At 42.4% G+C, this 21593-nt stretch overlaps 1 protein-coding gene across 1 annotated transcript in view; it reads right to left on the bottom strand.

Annotated features, from left to right (window-relative positions):
- Positions 1-21593, bottom strand: part of TUBGCP4 (tubulin gamma complex component 4) — a 54062-nt gene that overhangs the window by 14688 nt on the left and 17781 nt on the right. The window contains exons 7-15 of the mRNA XM_012442212.3: positions 20361-20562; positions 17912-18077; positions 17538-17662; positions 7709-7759; positions 7180-7285; positions 5533-5640; positions 4694-4835; positions 1895-2072; positions 284-418 (exon numbers count right to left, since the gene is read on the bottom strand). Of these exons, the coding sequence (XP_012297635.1) occupies positions 284-418; positions 1895-2072; positions 4694-4835; positions 5533-5640; positions 7180-7285; positions 7709-7759; positions 17538-17662; positions 17912-18077; positions 20361-20562 (1213 nt within the window). The remainder of the gene's footprint in view (positions 1-283; positions 419-1894; positions 2073-4693; positions 4836-5532; positions 5641-7179; positions 7286-7708; positions 7760-17537; positions 17663-17911; positions 18078-20360; positions 20563-21593) is intronic.

Below are 21593 nucleotides of genomic sequence, written 5' to 3'. Positions count from 1 at the left end.
TTGGTTTCTCTGTACTGTCAAGCAAGGTTTTTGAGTTTAACTCCTGAGTGTTTAAGCACATAATTCTTTCATCTATAGCTGCTTACCATGCCCTATATTTCAGAAATTCAAAGACATCTTAGGTCCCTTTGAACATGCCCTTTTAGTTTTGCTTTATACATTCTTTAAAAATGTTTTAAAATGAGTAATTGCTTAATGATAGTTTCATTTCCTGTCAACTCAGAGCACCTGAGGGAATGGTCAGTTCTAGAAGCAGTTTAGGAAACCAATGAGCCTTACTTACAGGTTTCAATAGGATAAAGGATTGAGCCAGCAAATTGCTCAGGAAGTGGTCATGAGCCAATCGGATGCTTTCAAAGTCTGGGGTAGAATTGATTTGATGAAGCAGCTGGGAGAACTGAGACTCCAACACATCTACCTGACAGACATTACACAGAAATTTTAGCACCTTGCATATTCTAAGGACTAAAAGACATTAAGATGCCTGACAAGTTGAAATGAAAATGCTTTGCCCCCACTCATCTTCCTTCTAACCAAGCCACTTTTAAGGCTAACCAAAGACACCCTTATATTGCCCACCCTTGTAGGAAGTTATTTGCATAATTATTTACCCCCTCCAATGTCTTGGCTGACCACCCTCCCCTGCCCCATCTTTTTTTCTTTTCTTTTTTTTTTTTTTTTTGAGACGGAGTCTTGCTCTGTCTCCCAGGTTGGAGTGCAGTGGCACAATCTTGGCTCACTGCAACCTATGCATCCTAGGTTCAAGTGATTCTCCTGCCTCAGCCTCCCGAGTAGCTGGGATTACAGGTGCCCACCACCATGCCTGGCTAATTTTTCCATTTTTTAGTAGAGACAGGGTTTCACTATGTTGGCCAGGTTGGTCTCGAACTTGTGACCTCAGGCGATCCACCTGCCTTGGCCTCCCAAAGTGCTGGTATTACAGGTATGAGCCACCGTGTCCAGCCTTCCCTGCTCCATCCTAACCCACTCATGTCACATCCCCTCCACTGACTGACTTGGTCACCTACTGGATTCCAGAAGTGATAGCAAAGAATAAAAATAAGGGGCAAGTCAATAAATAACGGATTGCTGATAAGGAGCCTTTAAAATGCCCTTAAGAGGCTGGTGTGGCAGTTCATGCCTATAATCACAACACTCTGGAAGGCAAACACAGGAGGATCACTTGAAGCCAGGATTGAGTTTGTTTTCTTTTGAGACAGAGTCTTGCTCTGTTGCCCAGGCTGGAGTGCAGTGGTGCAATCTCGGCTCACTGCAACCTCCACCACCTGGGTTCAAGCCATTCTTTTGCCTCAGCCTCCCAGGTAGCTGGGACTATAGGCATGTGCTACCACACCCAGCTAATTTTTCTGTATTTTTAGTAGAGATGGGTTTCACCATGCTAGCCAGGCTGGTCTTGAACTCCTGACCTCAAGTGATCTGGTCGCCTCAGCCTCTTAAACGTGCTGGGATTACAGACGTCAGCGACTGTGCGTGGCTGAAGCCAGAATTTTGAGACCAGCCTGGGCAATAAAGTAAGACTCCATCTCTACGAAAAATTTTAAAAAGCTAGGCATGGTGGCATGTGTCTGTAGTCACAGCTACTTGAGAGGCTGAGGCAGGGGGATCACTTGAATCCAGGAGATTGAGGCTTCAGTGAGTTATGACTGCACCACTGCACTCCAGCCTGGGCAACAGAGCAAGACCCTGTGTCTAAAAAATAACAAAATAAAATAAAATGCTTTTTTAAGAAACATGCCTAGCGATATAACTCCTGAATTTTCTCAAACTCCACCATTTTATCAAATACAAAATTATAGTCCCTCTTCGATACTCCCTGCCAACCTCCTAGGCTTGTTTCCATATCCCTTCCTTCTACTCATCTCTCAGCACAGACCTGGAGATAGTACTGAAGATTATCCACCAAAAATGCCATGTGATTTCTTAGGCGCCACTTGATCGCATCAGTCTGGTTGGACTTGAGGTGCTTGCGCTGCATTTGTAGGGCCCAGCAGTGCTGCAGCTCAGCTTGCACCCGGCGCACACTCAATAAGTACTTGAAAACAACATTGTATCTAGGACAGAAACAACAGGATATTCAAGATGAAAATTTCACCCCCTGCACTTCCCCCACATTACAGACTCTAGGAGTTTGTGCTTACCCGCCCATCTCACAAAAAAGCAGTAAGGAAAGAATGACTAGACATGTAGACAAATAAATTGTAATCTATACAATGGAATATCATATAGCAGCCAAAATGAATGAACTCCAGCTATATAACAAGGTGAAACCCCATCTCTGCAATTTTTAGATGACTAGGGAAATTTCAATGCAGACTGGATATCAGATTATAAGGGAGAAATGTTAATTTTATTGGCTGTGATAATGGCATTATAGTTCTGTTGAAATATCCCTTTTTGAATGGTTGACTCATATTGCTTCTTAGCAATATGATTTTTTAATGAAAAAGGTAAATCACAAAAGATTACATAGAGCCTTTTTTATAATTCTTTAAACAGGCCAGATGTGGTAGTCTCACGCCTGTAATCCCAACACTTTGGGAGGCCAAGGCAGAAGAATTGCTTAAGCCCAGGGGTTCAAGACCAGCCTGAGCAACATAGTGAGATGCCATCTCTACTAAAAATTTAAAAAATTAGTCAGGGATGGTGGTGCCTACCTATAGCCCAGCTACTCAGGAGGCTGAGGCAGGAAGATCGCTTGAGCCCAGGGGTCAAGGCTGTAGTGTGCTGCCTGGGCAACAAGAGCAAGACCCTGTCTCAAAAAAAATAGTGTGTTATGAATCATTATGATGAAGCTGATTCTCTGTCCCTGAAGTCCAAAGCTTCCCTCTAAGATAGACTCCTGCCTCCCTGCAAGCTCAGGAGCTAACTGCTTAATGCTGAGACCCCATACTGAAAAGACACATGGGAAGAACAGCTGATTCTTGGTAGAATTGGATTTATTTACCTGTTTGTAGGAAGGCTTGCAGAAGACAGTCCCATTCTGTTTGGTTTTAAAAATTATCTATTTCTAAAGGAACAAACATAATAAAATAATAGACCTTGTTTGGATACTGATTTGAACAAACCCAAACATAAAGATTTTTTTTTAGATAATTGGAGAAATTTCAATGTAGGCTGGATATTAGATTCTAGGGATTACTGTTAATCTTATTGGATGTGATAATGGCATTGTAGTTCTGCTGAAATATGCCTTTTTCAATTGTTTATTGGCAGAATGAATGGATTATGATTTGCTTTATACAGCTCCAGCAACAAAAGTTGGGGAGGGACAGATGAAATTAGTAGTAGAATGTTGATGGTTACTGAAGGTGAATAATGAGGACATAGGAGTTTGTTATAGTCTATATTTTTGTTTATAAATTTTTATAATGAAAATGAAAAAAAAAATACTTCTAAACTTGATTTCTTCAAGGGTGTTGAGAGCATATCCAGTTAGGAGGTAAGTGGGCTGTTGGCCTACAGGATCCTGGGAGCTAAAGATATTTGGAAGTTCTTTGTCCAGGGTCCATGCCACTTGCTTAGCTGGGCCATGGGCTCTGAATTTGCCATAGAATCTTCTCCCTGAACCAGCCTCATCTTTTCTAGTTTATGCCCAGTCTATTCTACCCTAAGCTCCTCTACCTCAAAAGAGTAGAAGGCTAGGAAGAAGAACAGGAAGGATTAAGAGTGGTGGCTGGAGGAAGAGACGGACTTTTTGTTTGTTTTCCTTTTCTTCATTCCTCTGGTTTCACTGAGTATGACAGCTTCAATTCTCCATCCAGGCCAGGGGCCAGTTCTCTGACTAGTAATTGGGTTTGGGAAGTTCCTAGATATGGTGTGAGGGTAGATTTCAGAAGCCACCACCAGCCATATTTGCTTCTCTTGCCTCTTTTCTGTAGATCTCTGGTTTGGGGATATTAGGTCCTGACCAAGCCAAGCAGTAACACTTTGCAAGTTCTCATGATAAAGAGCAAGGGTGACCTGACAGAGACTCCAACTTGGTCAGCTCCTTTACTTGACCCCCAAGCTTGGCTGCCCCTGTTGTCTCTCCCTGGGGGTAAGGGGGCAATCTTCTCCCCAGCGGCTGACATCTACAGCAAACATGCAGGCTGGAGGACTTTCCCAAGTAAATCAACAAAAAATATTACGAAATTGAGGGAGAGACCTTGTCAGGCATGAGGGAATCATCAAGGGCAAGTATCTTGACATGGTACCTGAGACCTTATTTTCCAGAGGTCACAAACTGGCAGCCTACAAACTGCTTGTTACTTTGCAATTTAAAGAAACAATGGTTTGAAGTGGGTATATGCCCTACCGTGGATTTCAACACCCACCACTCCCTGTGTCTCATATCTGAGCTTCACTTACTAATGTGATCAGTCTACCCCTTGAAGGCATAGGCGTTTACAACTTTTGATTTACAGATTGTTAAAAACTAGTTGGGTAGCTATCTTGCTCCCATTAATTTTTTTATTTTTTTATTTTTTTAAGAGATGGGGTCTCACTATGTTGCCCAGGATGAATTTGAAATCCTGGGCTTAAGGAATCCTCTTGCCTCAGACGCTGGAGTAGCTGGGATTACAGACATGTGCTACCACAGCTTGCTCTCCCAGTAATTCTATTCCTGCTAGTTTTTTCCCTTGCAAGTAAGGTGGGTTATATTTACCTGTGAGAGAAACTCAGAAATACTCACTTTTCCAGGACAGCTGGGGTGAAGAGAATATGTAGTGGCCACTGTACTTTGTAGGAAAGACCTAGGGCTGCCCAGCCAGATGCAGGGGCTTCCCGGGGAGAAGTTTCCCGAGAAGGACCTTCTCTTGCCTGAGTAGCATCTGCTATGATAAAGAAAAGAAGAAAAGAAAACGACTTGGTTAATCAAGAACCAGAGACTCAGCAAGTGAGTAACATTCACGAAATGAGTTTGCAGGAGTTCAAGACCAGCCTGGGCAATAGAGTGAGACCCTGTCTCTACTAAAAATCAAAAATTAGCTGGGTGTGGTGGTGTGTACACCTGTAGTCCCAGCTACTCAGGGTGCTGAGGCATGAGAATTGTTTGAACCTGGAAGGCAGAGGTTGCAGTGAGCCAAAAATGCACCACTACACTCCAGCCTGGGCGACAGAGCGAGACTCCATCTCCAAAAGAAAAGAAACGAGAGCTCACTGGAGTCTGCGATGTCAGAAGCTTACAGGTGACACAAAAAAGGGTGCAAGGAAACTTCTTTGTGAGGTTTTCTTGGGAGGTCTTCTAGAGATTCTTTCCTCAGCCTTAAAATCTGGATCCTGAAATAAATAAAACAGGGACCATTCCAGCAGCATGACCAAAAACAAAACCCCAACCCCCCCAAAACATGGCCTGGGCATCTCACATAACCTTTCTGGACTTCCCTTTTCTTCTGTATAAAACTATAGTACTGTACTAGCTGATTTCTAAGATCCAAAATTATATGGTTTCTATGGCAGGGGCTGGAAGCAGAGATGGGAAAATGGGTATGACCAGTAGGAACTCTAAGGTGGCAGGGAGGAATGGCAAACCTTTGTGCTCCTTTCCGTGATACTCGATTGTCAAGTGCAACAGAGGGAGAAGGTTGTCATCATCTAGCAATACCTTGTGTGCTGACTGCTGAAAGGCCACATTCACATCTGCAAGAAAGAACACCCAGGCTGACGAGGACGCCTGCCTACGGAACAAGCCCAGACTCCTGCAGCTTTCCACTTCCTCCCCAGCATGCCCAACACTAACAGTAGGACACAGTGGACATCTGTTGCATTTGCCTAACATCTGTCCATCCTTTTCTTGCTGGTAACAAACTGTCTCCTGATTTTCCTTAGAGAATCATCCCTACTCAGTACAGTTCACATATTTCCAGTGGGTTAGTGCTAGACAACACCCGATTCTAGGGGTAGCCAGGTGATGTAGGCATGATCAAATGGAATGTAATACTCTACTTTGTTATGCTATATTGTTTAGGGACAGTAACACAACCAAGCCAGGCCAATCCAGAGGCTCTATTCAGATTCTTAAGAGTACAGCTCTTTTTTCAAGATAAACAGGGACTTAATAGGATGTAACTTGGCTAGACTATCTTGCTACCATACAGAGCAGGCCTGTCAGAGAAGAAAGAGGTGAAAGATGGAAAGAGACCAAGTCCTAAAGGTGCCACACGCGTCACTGGATCAAGCTTTGCCAAAAACCATCACACTGCTGAGCTTTTCAGTTATGAGAATCAATACATTCTTTCTTTCCTTTTGCTTTGAGTATGAACTGGATTTTCTGATATTTGCAACCACAAGTACTTACATTTGTACTATGTAAATACCGTGGACATCTATGGTTTTACTGAGCTAGAAAAAAAATCAGCCTGTGTGTATGTATTTTCTTTCTCCCATTTTAGTTTTTTCAATCCTTACCCAACTCTATTCATGCAGTTTGGATGGGAATGGCCATCAGTTGGTCAAGGGGTGGCCACTTCTCTGAACTAGGCATAGCCTAGTGTTCTGACCTCTTTGACTGATATAAGGATAGGCATGTGATGTGGGCTGGGCCAATCAAAACCTAGAGAATTCTGTAGAATTCTCTAACTTGCAACAAGAGGGACCAGGTTTGGTTCCTTCAGAAGAGGACACTGTGAGGCATGTTGCTGGGAGCTGCTGGTGGTCATGTTTCCAGAAGGTCATCAAAGAGTTCACAAGAGACATATACAAGATATGAATGAGAGACGGGGGTAGGGGGTGGGGAGAGGGAGAGAGAGAATGAATATGAATCCAAGTTGTCCCACTGGAGTTTTAGATACAATAGCAAATCAATTTCCCTTTCCTAACTAGGCCAGCTCGGGTGACGTTTCCATCATTCACACTTAAAGAATTCTACTACAACACTACAAGAGGCACTAAGTCCCAATATGCCCCATAAAGTATATGTGGCTGTAGTCCAATGAGAAAAAAATACCTGGTTTGAAGGTCTGTACCAACTCTTCCAGGACGGGTCATGGGCCAAGACCCTGTTCCCAATGATCCCAGCATGAAGCCTACCTGCAAAAGGGCCTTCCATCTCCGGAAGCCACTGCTCTGTAACTCACCAGGCTGCTCTTATGTGGAGCAAGCCTTAAAAGGGTCAGCAGCAGCCAAGAAATACCCTGCAATGTCAATCAGTTGATCATTCTCAGGGCCACAGACAATTACCATGCTCAGTTACTGCAGTGGGCGGTGTTTTTAACATGTGTTGAGCTGTGTCAATGAAGGCCTGAAACAGTTCTCCACGTCCCAGAAGGTAGAAGTCTTTAATGATCTGAGGAAAGAATTTTAACTTATAATTCAGTAAAGCAAGGCAGGAGCTCCTCACTGTCCTGAGGAATTACACATATACAGTAATTTCCAATTTCATCAACTGGAGCCCAAACTACAAAAGGATATAGGCATTGGACATTTCAAAGAGGTATACTGAGTTCTGCATAGCAGGATGACTGGTGTGTATTTGGCCTTATTTATTCAATAGCAACATAATTATATTATGCCAGAAGAAAGTACACTCCCAAATCTTTGTATGATAGTAGATTTGTAACATTAGGTATAGTTTGCTCACTTGGGTAAGAACAAATGAGTTGACTCTGGAAGTCTAGGTACAGGCAACCAGTGCTCTCAGAAAACATCAGGGAATGGAAGTCACTGCCTACCAGCATCATTGTAAGAATTACAACAGCTCAGCCATTACCTTCAGCTGACCCAGTAAATCGGACTCCTCTACCATCAACTTCCAGAGATGCTGTGAAAACAACCACCAAACAGGGACGAATTTCATTACAGTGAGAACTCCTGCCAAGAATGGTTCCATACAAATTCAGCAATGTATTAAAAGAAGAATACATACCTTGCCCCACATAGAAAAATTTACCCAAAAGGATCACTGTATTATTCCGTTCTTGCACTGTTGTAAAGAAATACCTGAGACTGGGTAATTATAAAGAAAAGAGGTTTAGTTGGCTCATAGTTCTGCAGGCTGTACAGGAAGCATAGTGGCTTCTGCTTGGCTTCTGGGGAGGCCTCAGGAAACTTACAATCATGGCAGAAGGCAAAGGCATCTCATATGGCAGGAGTAGGAGCAAGAGAGAGCAAGAGAGAGCAAGCGAGAGTTTTTGTTTTTTTTTTTAAATCGCTACCTCAAATGTTTTACTTGGTATGCTGGAAACATTTAAACAACCAGATCTCACAAGAACTTCCTATCGTGAGGACAGTACCAAGGGGAATGGTGCTAAATCATTCATGAAAAACTGTCCCATGATCCAATCACCTCCCACTAAGCCCCACCTTGCCCCATCTCCAACACTGGGGATTACAATTCATGATGTTTTGGCAGAGACATAGATCCAAGTATATCAATCACAGACCTGGATATAAAACTGAAAACTATAAAATATCTGGAAGAAAACAGAAGAGAAAAATCTTTTTACCTTTAGTTAGGCAGAGTTCTTAGACATAACACCAAAAACATGATCCATAAAAGGAAAAAAAAAAAAAAGGTAAACTGGATTTCATCGAAATTAACAACTTTTAGGACAAGTCATAAATTGTGAGAAATATTTGTAAGTTACTTATCTGTTAAAGAACTTAAATCCAGAATATATAAAAGACTCTCAAAATTCAACAATAAGAAAACAAAAACCCAATACAAAATGGGCAAAGAGGCCATGAAAAAATGTTCAACCTCGTTAGTCATTACAGGCATGCAAATGAAAAGACAATGGAGAAGCCACCCAAACATCTATCAACAGATGAATGGATCAACACACTGGTATAAACAACAGACTACTACTAAGCAATATAAAGGAATAAACCATTGATAAATGCAACATGGGTTCATCTCAAAATAATTATGCTGAGTAAAAGAAGCCTAGTCTCCTCCTCCAAAAGAGTCCATACTGTATGATTCCATTTTTATCAACTCTAGGAAATGCAAACTAACCTAGACTGACAGGGAGTAGGTCAGATCAGTGGATGCTTGGGGACAGGGAGGGTAGCAAGGGTGGGATGAAAATACACGGAAAGGTTGCAAATAAAGGATGGAAAAAGACATCAGGTAAATATGATCTGAAAGGAAACTGGATAGTGATCTTAGTAACTAATAAAATAGAATCTAAGTAAAGAATATATTAGGCTGTGTGTGATGGCTGACACCTGTAATCCCAGAATTTTCAGAGGCCGAGGCAGGCGGATCACTTGAACTCAGGAGTTCAGGATCAGCCTGGGCAACATGGCGAAACCCCATCTCTACTAAAAATACAAAAATTAGCCAGGTGTGGTGGCACACACCTTTAACTCCAGCTACTCAGGAGGCTGAGATAGGAGTATTGCCTGAACCTGGGAGGCGGTTGTTGCAGTGACCCCAGATCATGCCATTGTACTCCAGCATGGGTGACAGTGAGACTGTCTCAAAAAAAAAATTATATATATGTATCAATTATATAATACATACATATATCTCATAGGTGATACAGAGGACATTATGTATAAATAAAAGGAAAAACACAATAAATATATATTTATTATAAATATGCACATGCTTCACATATATCCTAAAAATGTGCAATTAGAACATACACTCAGGCCAGGTGTTTGAGACCAGCCTGAACAATATGGTGAAACCCTGTCTCTACTAAAAATACAAAAAATAGCTGGGCGTGGTGGCATGCACCTGTAGTCCCAGCTACTCAGGAGGCTGAGGCAGAATAATCGCTCGAACCCAGGAAGTGGAGGCTGCAGTCAGCTGAGATCGTGCCACTGCACTCCAGCCTGGGCAACAGAGCAAGACTCTGTCTGAAAACAAAAAAAAAAGAAAAGAAAAGAAAAAAAAGAACATACACCCAAGACAGAATATACATTCTCCAGGCGTACACAGGACAGTTAAAAACAAAAACCAGACCCTGCATTAGTCCATTAAAAAACCTGCAACCAATTCCAAAGAAAAAGTGTCATATAGACTATGTTCTCCAACTATAATGCAATAAAATTAAAACAAATTCCTTGGTTAAAAAATCGTAAAATTAATTAGGATTATATAGAACATAGAACACTACATGCCAAAAACTTGTGAGACACAGTCAAAATAATATGTAAAGTTTTATATATATTTCTCAGAAAACACAGGTTAAAAATAAAGAAGTCAAGCCTTTCAACTTGGGAAAGGTAACTTAAAAAAAAAAACATGAAGGAAGAAAATAAAGAAAAAGGCAGATATCAATATCAATGAAATAGAGAATTCAAAAAAAATTATCTACATCTGTATCTTTTATTTTTTGAGATGGAGTCTTGCTCTATTGCCCAGGCTGGAGTGCAGTGGAGCCATCTCAGCTCACTGCAACCTCTGCCTCCTAGGTTCAAGAAATTCTCCTGCCTCAGCCTCCCAGTAGCTGGGACTATAGGCACCACCACACCTGGCTAATTTTTGTAGTTTATTTTAGTAGAGACAAGGTTTCACCATGTTGGCCAGGCTGGTCTTTAACTCCTGACCTGAAGTGATCTGCCTGCCTTGGCCCCCCGAAGTGCTGGAATTACAGGCGTGAGCCACTGTGTCTGACCCAAAAATATATATTTAAAAAATAAAATTGGCCAGGTGCAGTGGTTCACACCTGCGATCCCAGCATTTTGGGAGGCCGAGGCCAGCAGATCACCTGAGGTCAGGAGTTCAAGACCAGCCTGGCCAACATGGTGAAACCCCATCTCCATTAAAATGCAAAAATTAGCTGGCCAAGATGGCAGGTACCTGTAATCCCAGCTACTTGGGAGGCTGAGATGGGAGAATCACTTGAATCCAGGAGAACGTGGCTGCAGTGAACTGAGATCGCGCCACTGCATTCCAGCCTGGGCAACTAAGTGAAACTCTGTCTCACAAAAAATAAAAATAAAAATAAAATAAACAAAAAGCCTGGTGGGCACAGTGGCAGATGCCTATAGGCCCAGTTACTTGGGAGGCTGAGGCAGAAGTTTCACTTGAGTCTAGGAATTCTGGGCTGTAGCGTGCTCCACCAATCATGTGTCCACAATAAATTCGGCATCAATATGGTGACCGTGTGGGAGCAGGGGACCACTAGGTTGCCTAAGAATGGGTGAACTGACCCAGGTCAGAAATGAAGGAGGTCAAAACCGCAGTGCTGGGGTATGGTGGCTCACATCTGTAATCCTAGCACTTTAGGAGGCTGAGGTGGGATGACTGCTTGAGGCCAAACGTTCTAAACCAGCCTGGGCAACATACTGAGACTCCATCTCTACAAAAAAATTAAAAATTAGCGGGGCATGGTGTTTTGCCCTTGTCCTAGCTACTCAGGAGGCTGAGGCAGGAGGATTGCTTTACTTTAAAAGATCAAGATTACATTGAGCTATAATCACACCATTGCACTCCAGCCTGCAAGACAGAACAAGACCCAATCTCTGGGGAAAAAAAAGAAAAAAGAAAATGAAAGACCAGGTGCTGTCGCTCATGCCTATAATCCTTGCACTTTGGGAGGCTGAGGCAGAAGGGAGGATTGCTTGAGCCCAGGAATTGGAGGCTGCAGTGAGCAATAATTACACCACCTCACTCTAGCCTGGGTAACAGAGTAAGAAGAGTAAGACCCTGTCTCAAAAAAAAAAAAAAAAAAAAAAAAAAGAATGAGCCAGCTGTGGTGCACTGTGGTATGCACCTCTAGTCCCAGCTACTTGGGAGGCTCAGATGGGAAAATCGATTGAGGCTGCAGGTTGAGCTGCAGTGACCCATGATTGCACCACTGCTCTCCAGCCTGGGTGACAGAGCAAGAAGCTGTCTCTAAATTTTTTTTTTTAATTAAAAAAAAAGGCAGGCTCAGTGACTCACGCCTGTAATCCCAGCACTTTGAGATGCTGAGGTGGGTGGATCATTTGAGGTCAGGAGTTCGAGACCACTCTGGCCAAAATGGTGAAACCCCAACTCTACTAAAAATACAAAAATTAGCTGGGTGTTGTGGTGCATGTCTGTAATCCCAGCTACTCAGGAGGCTGAGATGGGAGAATCCCTTGAACCCAGGAGGTGGAGGTTGCAGTGAGCCAAGATCATGTCGCTGCACTCTAACCTGGGCCACAGCGAGACTCTGTCACCAAAAAATAAAAAAAGAGAGACAGAAAAAAAAGTATAAAAACAAAAGCTTGTTCTTTGAAAAGACTAGTAAGACACCAATAAAAATAAATTCTAAATAAATAAAACATTAATGACTATAGTCAGATTTTCCAAAAAATGAAATCTAGATGAAATAGGTAAATTCCTAGAAAATACCAAAATTAGTACAAGAAATAATTGTTTTATGTCAATAGGTTTTAAATACACTCAACCAGTTAAGTCTTCCCTCCTAAAATATCTAGCTTAGATTAATTTTCAGGTAAATTCAAACTTTCAGTAAGAATTCCTGTCTTATATAAACTGTTCTAAAAAACAGAAAAAGAACAAAACCTACCTAGCCCAGTTTATGAGGATTATAGAATCTCTAGTCCAAAACCATATAAGCAAAATACAGGACAAGAAGGGTATAGTCTTATTTCATTACTGATATGGTTTGGCTGTGTGGCCACCCAAACCTCATCTTGAATTGTAGCTCCCATAATTCCTATACAGTGGGAGGGACCTGGTGGGAGGTAATTGAATCATGGGGGTGGGTCTTTCTCATGCTGTTCTTGTGACAGTGAATAAATCACATGAGATCTCATGATTTTATAAAGGGAAGTTCCCCTACACAAGCTCTCTTGCCTGTTGCCATGTATGATGTGACTTTGTTCCTCATTCCCCTTCAGCCATGATTGTGAGGCCTCCCCAGCTATGTGGAACTGTGAGTCCATTAAACCACTTTCCTTTACAAATTACCCAGTCTTGGGTATGTCTTTATTAGCAGCGTGAGAACAAACTAATACAACTAGTGAATACAGATGTAAAACATCACAATCAAGCAGTGTTTATCTCAGAAAGAATCAACATCTCAAAATCTAACCAGAAATTTATCATATAAATAGACTAAAGGAGAAAAAGAACCCAGAGCAAGAAATTGAACCTTAATTGATACAGAAAGATAAAATTCAACATCTGCTTATGACAAGAATTGGACTGGGTATGGTGGCTCATAGAAGAAACTGAAACTCCTGAGCCAAGGAGTTCAAGATCAGCCTGGGCAACATAGCAAGACCCCATCTCAAAAAATAAAATAGAAGGAAAGTTATCTAATTTGCAGACGGTATGATCATCTACTTAGAACAACTGATAGAATCAGACTATTAGAATTTAAAAGAGTTCAACAAGTTGCAAGGTATAAGATTAACCTACAAAAAGTAATACCACTATTTCTCTATGTAAGCAGTAAAAACTAAAGACATAATTAAAATGAGAACTATTAAGTACCTAAGAATTTTAAACCTTTCTGTTGAAGTACTAAAATACATACAGAAAAGTACATGTCATAAGTTCATAGCTTGAACATTTTTACAAATTGAATACTTGTACTGCCAACACCCAGATCAAGAAGTGGAACAAACCAAGTGTTCCCAGCGCCCTAGAAGCTCCACTCATGCCCCTTCCTTTGACCTAAAGGCAAATACAGTCCTAACATCTAGCAGATTCACTTTGCCCATTTTTGAACTTTACAGAAATAGATTCATATAGTATATATACTTTAAAGAAAAAAATTTTTAAAGGAGAGAAAGTCCCAAAAGGGTTAAGTATAACACATATTTACAAAACACTCCCCACTTTTCCTTCTGGGCACACAATTTATTTTCATTACTGTGGGCTGTTATTGTTCCAATAACGCCTTCCAAAGTCTACTAGCTACAATTCTAAGAAACTTAAAAGAGTCTGTGCTTCAGTTTGCTTACCATTTTACAAACTGGAAATATAATTCCTAGCAAACTTTCACAAGAAAAAAACAATTTTTCCTATTGTTTTTAATTCAGTACAATTCTACTTTCCTCCATTAATTATATTTTCCAAAGATACATAACAAAAATGATAAAACAACAGAAATAGATTTTTAAAGATGAAAGGAACTGATACCAACCCCTTTAGACTAAACCTGCCTTGGCCTTTAGACGGGGGTGAGGCAATGTCTTAAAATTTTGAAAGGACAGAAACATGGGTCGTTTAGATATTTACTTGCCCACAAAGAATCAAATCAAACGATACTTCATAGCCATTTTAAGATCGAACATTCTGTGTCTACATCATAGCTCATCTCTAAGGAACAGGAGTTTTTGAGACAGTGACTAAAAAGGGAAACCATATTTATAATACATTCCTGTGCTTTCAACCCATGGAGATTTGATGCTTTTAGCAGTTTCAAACACTGACATAAGTGCACTGCTTTTTAGTCCTATGTTTCAAAATCTCTAGTAGCAGTTTGTCTTTAGTGGGTGGACTGGCTTGCTTAATTAGAAATACCTGCCGGGCGTGGTGGCTCACCCTGTAATCTCAGCACTTTGAGAGGCCAAGGCAGAAGGATCACTTGAGCCCAAAAGTTCAAGACCAGCCTGGCCAATAGAGTGAACCCCCCAAGTCTATTAAAATACAAAAAAGTTTGCCAGGAATGCTGGCACAGGCCTGTTGTCCCAGCTACTCAAGAGGCTGAGGCACATGAATTACTTCAAACCGGGAGGCAGAGGTTGACTCCAGCCTGGGTGAGAGGAAAGGGAAAGGGAAAGGGGAAGGGGAAGGGGAGAGGAAGTGGAAGGGAAAGAGAACAGAAAGGGAAGGAGAAGGGAAGGGGAAGGGGAAGAGGAAGGGGAAGGTGAAGAGGAAGGGGAGGGTGAAGAGGAAGGAGAAAGGGAAGGGGAAGGTGAAGGAAAGGGGAAGGGGAAGAGGAAGAGATGGGGAGGGGACAGGGACAGGAATGGGAAAGGGAAGGTGAAGGGAAGGGGAAGGAAAAGGTGAAGTTGAAGGAAAGGGGAATAAGAAGGGGAAGGGGAAGGAAAGGGGAAGGTAAAGGGGAAGGGAAGGAGAAGGGGAAGGGAAGAAGGGGAAGGGAAAAAGGGGAAGGGAAAAAGGGGAAGGGAAAAAGGGGAAGGGAAAAAGGGGAAGGGAAGGGGAAGGTGAGGGGAAGGGAAAGGCAGAGGTGAAGGGAAAGGGAAGAGAAGGGAAAGGCAAGGGGAAGGGAAGGTGAAGGTGAGGGTAAGGGAAGGGGAAGGAGAGGGTAAAAGTGAATGAGAGGGGAAGCTAAAGGTGAAAGGAAGGGGAACAAGAAGGGGAAGGGAAGGGAAAAAGGAAGGGGAAGGGCAGGGAAAAGGGAAGGAGAGGGGAAGGGGAAGGAAAGGGAAGGGGAAGGTAATGGGAGAGAAAGGTGAAGGGAAGGTGAAGGGAAAGGAAAGGTGAAGGTGAAGGAAAGGGGAAGGGAAGGGGAAGGGCAAGTGCTGGAAAGGGAAAGGTTAAGGTGAAGCGAAGAGGGAGGAAAAGCAAAGAGGAAGGGAAGGGGAAGGAGAAGGAAAGGGGACGGGGAAGGTGACAGTGAAGGAAAGGGGAAGGGGAAGAAGGGAAGGGGAAGGTAAAGAGGAAGGGGAAGGGGTATGTAAAGGAGAGGGGTGGGGGAGGGGCAGAAGGGGAAGGGGAAGGGAAGGGGAAGAGAAGCAGAAGGGGAGGGGAAGGGGCATGGGAAGGGGAGGGTGGGGGAGGGGAAGGGGAAGGTGAGGTGAAAGAAAGAGGAAGGGGAGGGAAAAGGGAGGAGAAGGAGAGGGGAAGGGAAGGGGAGGGGAAGGAGAGGGGAAGAAGTGAAGGGGAAGGGGGAAGGGGAAAGGGGAGGGGAGGAGAAGGGGAGGAGAAGGAAAGGGGAAAGGAAAGGGAAGGGGAAAGGAAAGGGGAGGGGGAGGGAAGGGGAAGGAACAGGGGAAGGGAAGAGGAAGGGAAGGGAAAGCGGAGGGGAAGGGGAAGGGAAAGAGGAGGGGAAGAGGAGGGGAAAGGGAAGGAGCAGGGGAAGGAAAGGGAAGTAGAAGGGAAGGTGGGAGAAAGGGGAAAGTAAGGGGAAGAGAAGGGGAAGAGAAGGGGAAGAGAAGGGGAAGAGAAGGGGAAGCGGAAGGGGGAAGAGGAAGGGGAAGGGGGAGGGGGAGGGGGAGGGGGAAGGGGAGGGGGAGATGAAAGGAAAGGGATCTGCCTGCCTCAGCCCCCAAAATGCTGGGATTACAGGTGTGAACCACCACACCTGGCCCATATGAGGAAATTTTAAAACGTGCACTTGCACCAAGTTCTTAGTTCCAGTGCTTCTGATTTGTAGGTCAGGAGAGGGTAGGTTCTTATGCAGTTTAGTATGGCTTTACAACTTGTACTTTTATTTGTATACATAATCATCTTACGAATCCTGCCCCTCTCCTCCCCTCCCCTTCCTTCCCCTTCAGTCTCCTTCCTGGGAGGCAGAGGTTGTAGTGTGCAGAGATCGCGCCATTGCACTCCAACCTGGGTAAGAGAGTGAGACCCCATAAAGAAAATAAATAAATCATAAAATTGTCCCATGCAATTCTATGCTTAGCCAACACTGAAAGCCATGAATATAGTTAACAACACAGCTGACTAAATGTCTCGTTTCAGGTTATCACATATCCATGAGACAACTGTTAATATAAGCCACAGAACATATATGCTCATTTGAAAAATTACTGGTCACAATTGAAGTTGGTGGCACCAGCACAATTCAAAATGAAGAACGCTGCGCTCCAGGAGTTGAAGGTCTGGCACTGACCTCACTACGACTACTTACTGTGCCACACCAGACAAGTCAGCCTGCTGAGTATTTGTTTCATTTATAAGAATGAGAAAATAATATTTGTTCTGCTTTCCTCTTAAGATTATTATCTATATACATGAAAGTACAAGTTATAAAGCCATATTAAACTATAAGAAAGACACTACATTTCGTCAGAATTAGTTGATTCCTTGGAGTTACTGAAAATGATAGAGACAGATTCAAATGCTGATTTTCAGAATCGAAACCAAGACCTCCCCTTTATTCAACTAACCAACTAACTAAAAACCACCTGTCTTGTAGTTAGCTGAGAAAAGAGGAAGGTACTTCTGCCTCTATTACTGAAAAGGGAGGCTTTGCTTTTCTATTTTCTACCTTCAACTTTCTCCAACAGCTCTTTCCAAGCTCGGCTCTTACCATAGCAAGAAAAAAACAAAAGTCAAGTAGCTCAATTTCTTTTCTTTCTTTTTTTTTTTTTGAGACAGAGTTTGGCTCTGTTGCCCAGGCAGGAGTCCAATGCTGTGATCTCAGCTCACTGCAACCTCCACCTCCCAGGTTCAGGCGATTCTCCTGCCTCAGCCTACTCAGTAGCTGGGGCTATAGATGCACGCCACCACATCTGACTGATACTGTGTTTTTAGTAGAGATGGGCTTTCACCACATTGGCCAGGCTGATCTCGAACTCCTAACCTCAGGTGATCCACCTGCCTTGGCCTCCCAAAGTGTTGGGATTACAGGAGTGAGCCACTGCACCCAGCCAAATAACTCAATTTCTAGGGAGCTAGTCCATTTTCTTCCTTTAAGAAAAAAAAAAAAAAAAGATGAAACGCAAACCTCAGCCACAGTGCTGCGAATGCGATCCACCACCTGTTCAAAGTCCACCAAGCTGAAGAGCGGTTGCTGCTTGAGACGGTGCAGCTCTGCAGCAAAAGTGTCCTCCTGGTTTTTCAAAATAGATCCTGCAAAATAGGAAGGCACCGTCAAAAGAAGACAGAGAGCACCCAGGACAGACGGGGTTTTCCGGAGAGGGCTAATCTCGGTGGGGCAGCAACTTCACCTGCTTCTTAGACAAACATCATGATTCTGCTACAATCTCAGGACAGGGATATTACCAGCCACTTGCTCTGACCAGGCATACTGTCGGGCCACATAGTATTAACGCAGAAGAACGTTTCAGGATGTGGTACATTGGACAAGGAGCTTTCTACCTTTTCTAGTCAAGTTCACATTCTGATTCTCAAACATCTGGACAGATTCTCCAACAAACAGGATTTTTTCGGCAACCCTCACTGGAATGTAGGATGGCAGAATCTCCACTCGCAGGGAAAACTGCTTCAGAGATGGTGCCAGCATGTTCTCTTCCTCTATCAGGCGCTAGTCAAGGAAAGAGTGCACATTGAGAGGCAGTATGAAACAAGAAAAAACAACAAGAAGAAGAAACTATCTAGGAACTCTCCCAACCCATCATTTAAAGTAAAGACGCAGGGACTTAAAATCTGGTGTCGCACAGTTCTCAAATCACCAGTTTTGGAGAGATGTATTTCATCTTCAGGCAGCAGAGTAGCATGGTGGAAATAAGAGTGGCTTTTTAAATACTGGAATTTGGGCCCTCACGCTACCTTTACTATTGCATAAAAACTTGCACAGTCAATCACCTGCCTTACTTACACAATGAAAGAGGTGGTGTTTTTTGTTTTCCAGGTCTTGCTGCTATGTCTGCTCTGCTGGTATGCCTCAGGGCACTGTCCCAGACTGTCTTTTCCTCTCATCCTACACTTCTTATACGATCACATCATCTTCTGTGACTGATCAGTATAACAGAGAGTTTTAAAGTTTAGGTCACAGATCTCTCTCCAATCATAAAAGCTATGAACCTTCCAGATAAATGTACAGACATATAACATTTCATGAACCTCCTGAAGCCACCCATGGGCCCCATATTAAAAACCTCCAAGCTCCATGCTGATGACTCCATGTATGGATTTAGAGCAAGCTGGAGTACTCTCATGAGCCTCAGGCTCAGCCCACTAAACATTTCCCACAAGTTCCTTAAACTCAACATGCCCCCAAATTAGACCCATCTTCTTCCCCGCATACCAGGAGTATCCAACCTTATCACCATTACTTGCCTGTTGCTGAAGGCAGAAACCTGGGTATAATCAACGATTCTTCCCTCTTGACTGATTTCCAAACACTCACTAGGCCTATTGATTCCACCCTCTAAGCATCTCTCACACCTCTTTATTCTTAATTTAGTGTTACCATCTTTGGTTTAGGGCACTATTATTTTCACCTACATCTCCCTAGCACTCTTTTAACTCGTCGACCTACCTCTAATCTTGATTTTTAAAAAATGATTCCCCATACAGCATCCAGAGTGATTTATCATGAAGTCTGGCTGTGGTACCCACTTGGTTAAAATTCAATAGCCGCCAACTCTTTTCAGGTTCAAGTACAAATTTATTTCCACTGTTTACATGTACCTTGTGATCTTGCCTCTGCTTAACTCAAGTTTTATCAAGTACCAAATTTAACAGTTTCAAAGACCACCTCTCCCTCATACCATCTCTTGTAACATTTTACGTCAGCCTTTATTTGACCATTTCAATTGAATTACTAGTTTCCCCAAATGAACCATGTACTTAATGGTCCCTGTACCTTTACACACATTATTCCTTCTGCCTGGATATTTCCTGACCTCTCCTCCCAAACTCTTTGCAATTTAGACATAACTTCCACTGAAAAGCCTTCTCTAGTTACTCCAAGACCGTACCCCATGACCATGTTCCAAGAATGCCCATATTTAGTCTTTTCGGAGCACTTAGAATACTATTAATGTAACTGTTTACTTTTCTATATCTCTTTCCCTAAACTAAGCTCCTCAGAGACAGAGACTACTACTTTTTATTTGTCTACACAGTTGTAGCACCTAAAACAATGCTTGGCACATAACAGGCATTCAATGAAATATTGCCACAGAATAAATGATTGGATGGATAGATGGATGAATATGGACAATGCAGGATTTTGAGGAGTCTAATTAAAACAGCAAACAGGCTGGGTGTGGTGGCTCACACCTGTAATCCCTGCACTTCGGGAGGGCGAGACGGGTGGATCATCTGAGGTCAGGAGTTCAAAACCAGCCTGGCCAACATGACAAAACCTTGTCTCTATTAAAAATATGAAAATTAGCCAGGTGTGGTGGTGTGTGCCTATAGCCCCGGCTACTCGAGAGGCTGAGGCAGGAGAATTGCTTGAACCTGGGAGGTGGTGGTTGCAGTGAGCCAAGATTGTGCCATTGCACTCCAGCCTGGGCAACAGAGCAAGACTCCCTCTCAAATGCAAACAAACAAACAAACCAACAAAACTCCAAACTGTATTTAAAATCTAAAATGTAGCTAGCTACTCCTTTAGAGGTAAGACTTATACTCTCTTAAATGCATATATTGGGAAAGGGGGAAACAAAAATAAACCTCAGAAACATATTTTCTATTTTATAGTCTCACACTAGTTAAGATAAAGCCAAAAGTTTACATCCAAAGAACTGCTGGAAGGTGCTCAGCTATGAGCTGAGAAGGGATCACCAGAAGATCATTATGGCTGCACACTTTTCTGACTCCTGGCAGGAGGGTGCTAGGCTGCTTTCTGGGCTCTCACCAAGTCCTGGAGTTCTCTCAGTTGTTTTCCTGTCAGTCCCCCAATGCCCAGATCCTCCTCGTCCTCTTCTGGCTGGGCACTGACATTACCAGAAGATGGACCCTGTTTGATAAAGAATTCTTCATGCTGGTCCAAGAGGAGTCCATGGAGCATCCAGGCTGAGAGCTGTTTATACATGACCCCATGACAAACGGCCAGGATTCTGAGCAGAGTGGAAAGTAAAAGGCTTAGAAATCTACTTAGAGAATACTAAATCCCACAAATGCCACAGAAGTAATGCTTTAAATTGTCAGAGGATAAACAGAGGCCTGGGAATTTGATGAGTCATAAGGGAAATAACCAATTAAGTTAAAAATAACTGTGCTATTTTAATTTAAATGTGGGTGAACTAACTCACTGAATTTCCATATTTGCAGCCTACATAATGAAATTTAAAATGTTCAGTATACGTGCTGATATTACTTTAGGAAAGACATTTTTTTCCCTTCTTTTATGTAATTTTCAAAACTGATGAGTCCTAAATATGTACAACTGTTTCACAGCAGTAAAAAATAAAAATAATAAAAAAATTTAAAATGGGACTTAATGGAGTCTCTTTTTGGCTAACAGTATTAAATCTGTTTTATTTTTGTTAGAATCACATAGGGAGAGAAGATTCAATATATGAGTGCCAGGTATACATGAAAAACTATTATCTTGCAAAATCCAGAAACTAAAACAAAATGCAGAATGGTTGTTGGGGAATAGGATATTCAGATGGTCTCAAAGGATCACCTACCAGATAGCATATTAATTAAAAAGGGGAAAATGGACCTCTACAATGGAGCAGCATGTGATGAAAACACCTAAGCCAAGTGATCCATCTTCACAACATCAGTAATGGGATAAACTTACTTTCTGTGTCTTCTAATATGATGTAATGGGAAATCATGTCACCTATGTAGTATTCTTGCCAAAAATGTTTAATCTGAATCTAATCATAGGGAAATAAATAAATAAAGATTGTGAAACATTATACAGGACAGCTGGTCGGAACTCTTAAAATGTCAGCCTCATCAAAAACAGCAAGAACAACAAAAGGCAAGGGGGATGGTTCTAAATTAAAGAAGACTAAAAAGACATGAGAACCAATGCAGTATGTGAACACTGATTGGATCCTGGATTGCAAAAAAAGGACAGCTATCAAGAAATTTTGGGGGACAAATAGAAAAATTTAGATACAGTATTATTGAA

The sequence above is a fragment of the Aotus nancymaae genome, unplaced genomic scaffold (assembly GCF_030222135.1).
Source record: "Aotus nancymaae isolate 86718 unplaced genomic scaffold, 86718_ANA_hifiasm-v0.15.2.pri h1tg000062l, whole genome shotgun sequence".
Lineage (NCBI taxonomy): Eukaryota > Metazoa > Chordata > Mammalia > Primates > Aotidae > Aotus > Aotus nancymaae.
The sequence above is the reverse complement of the archived record's forward strand: the minus strand, read 5'-3'. Positions and strand labels throughout refer to the sequence as shown.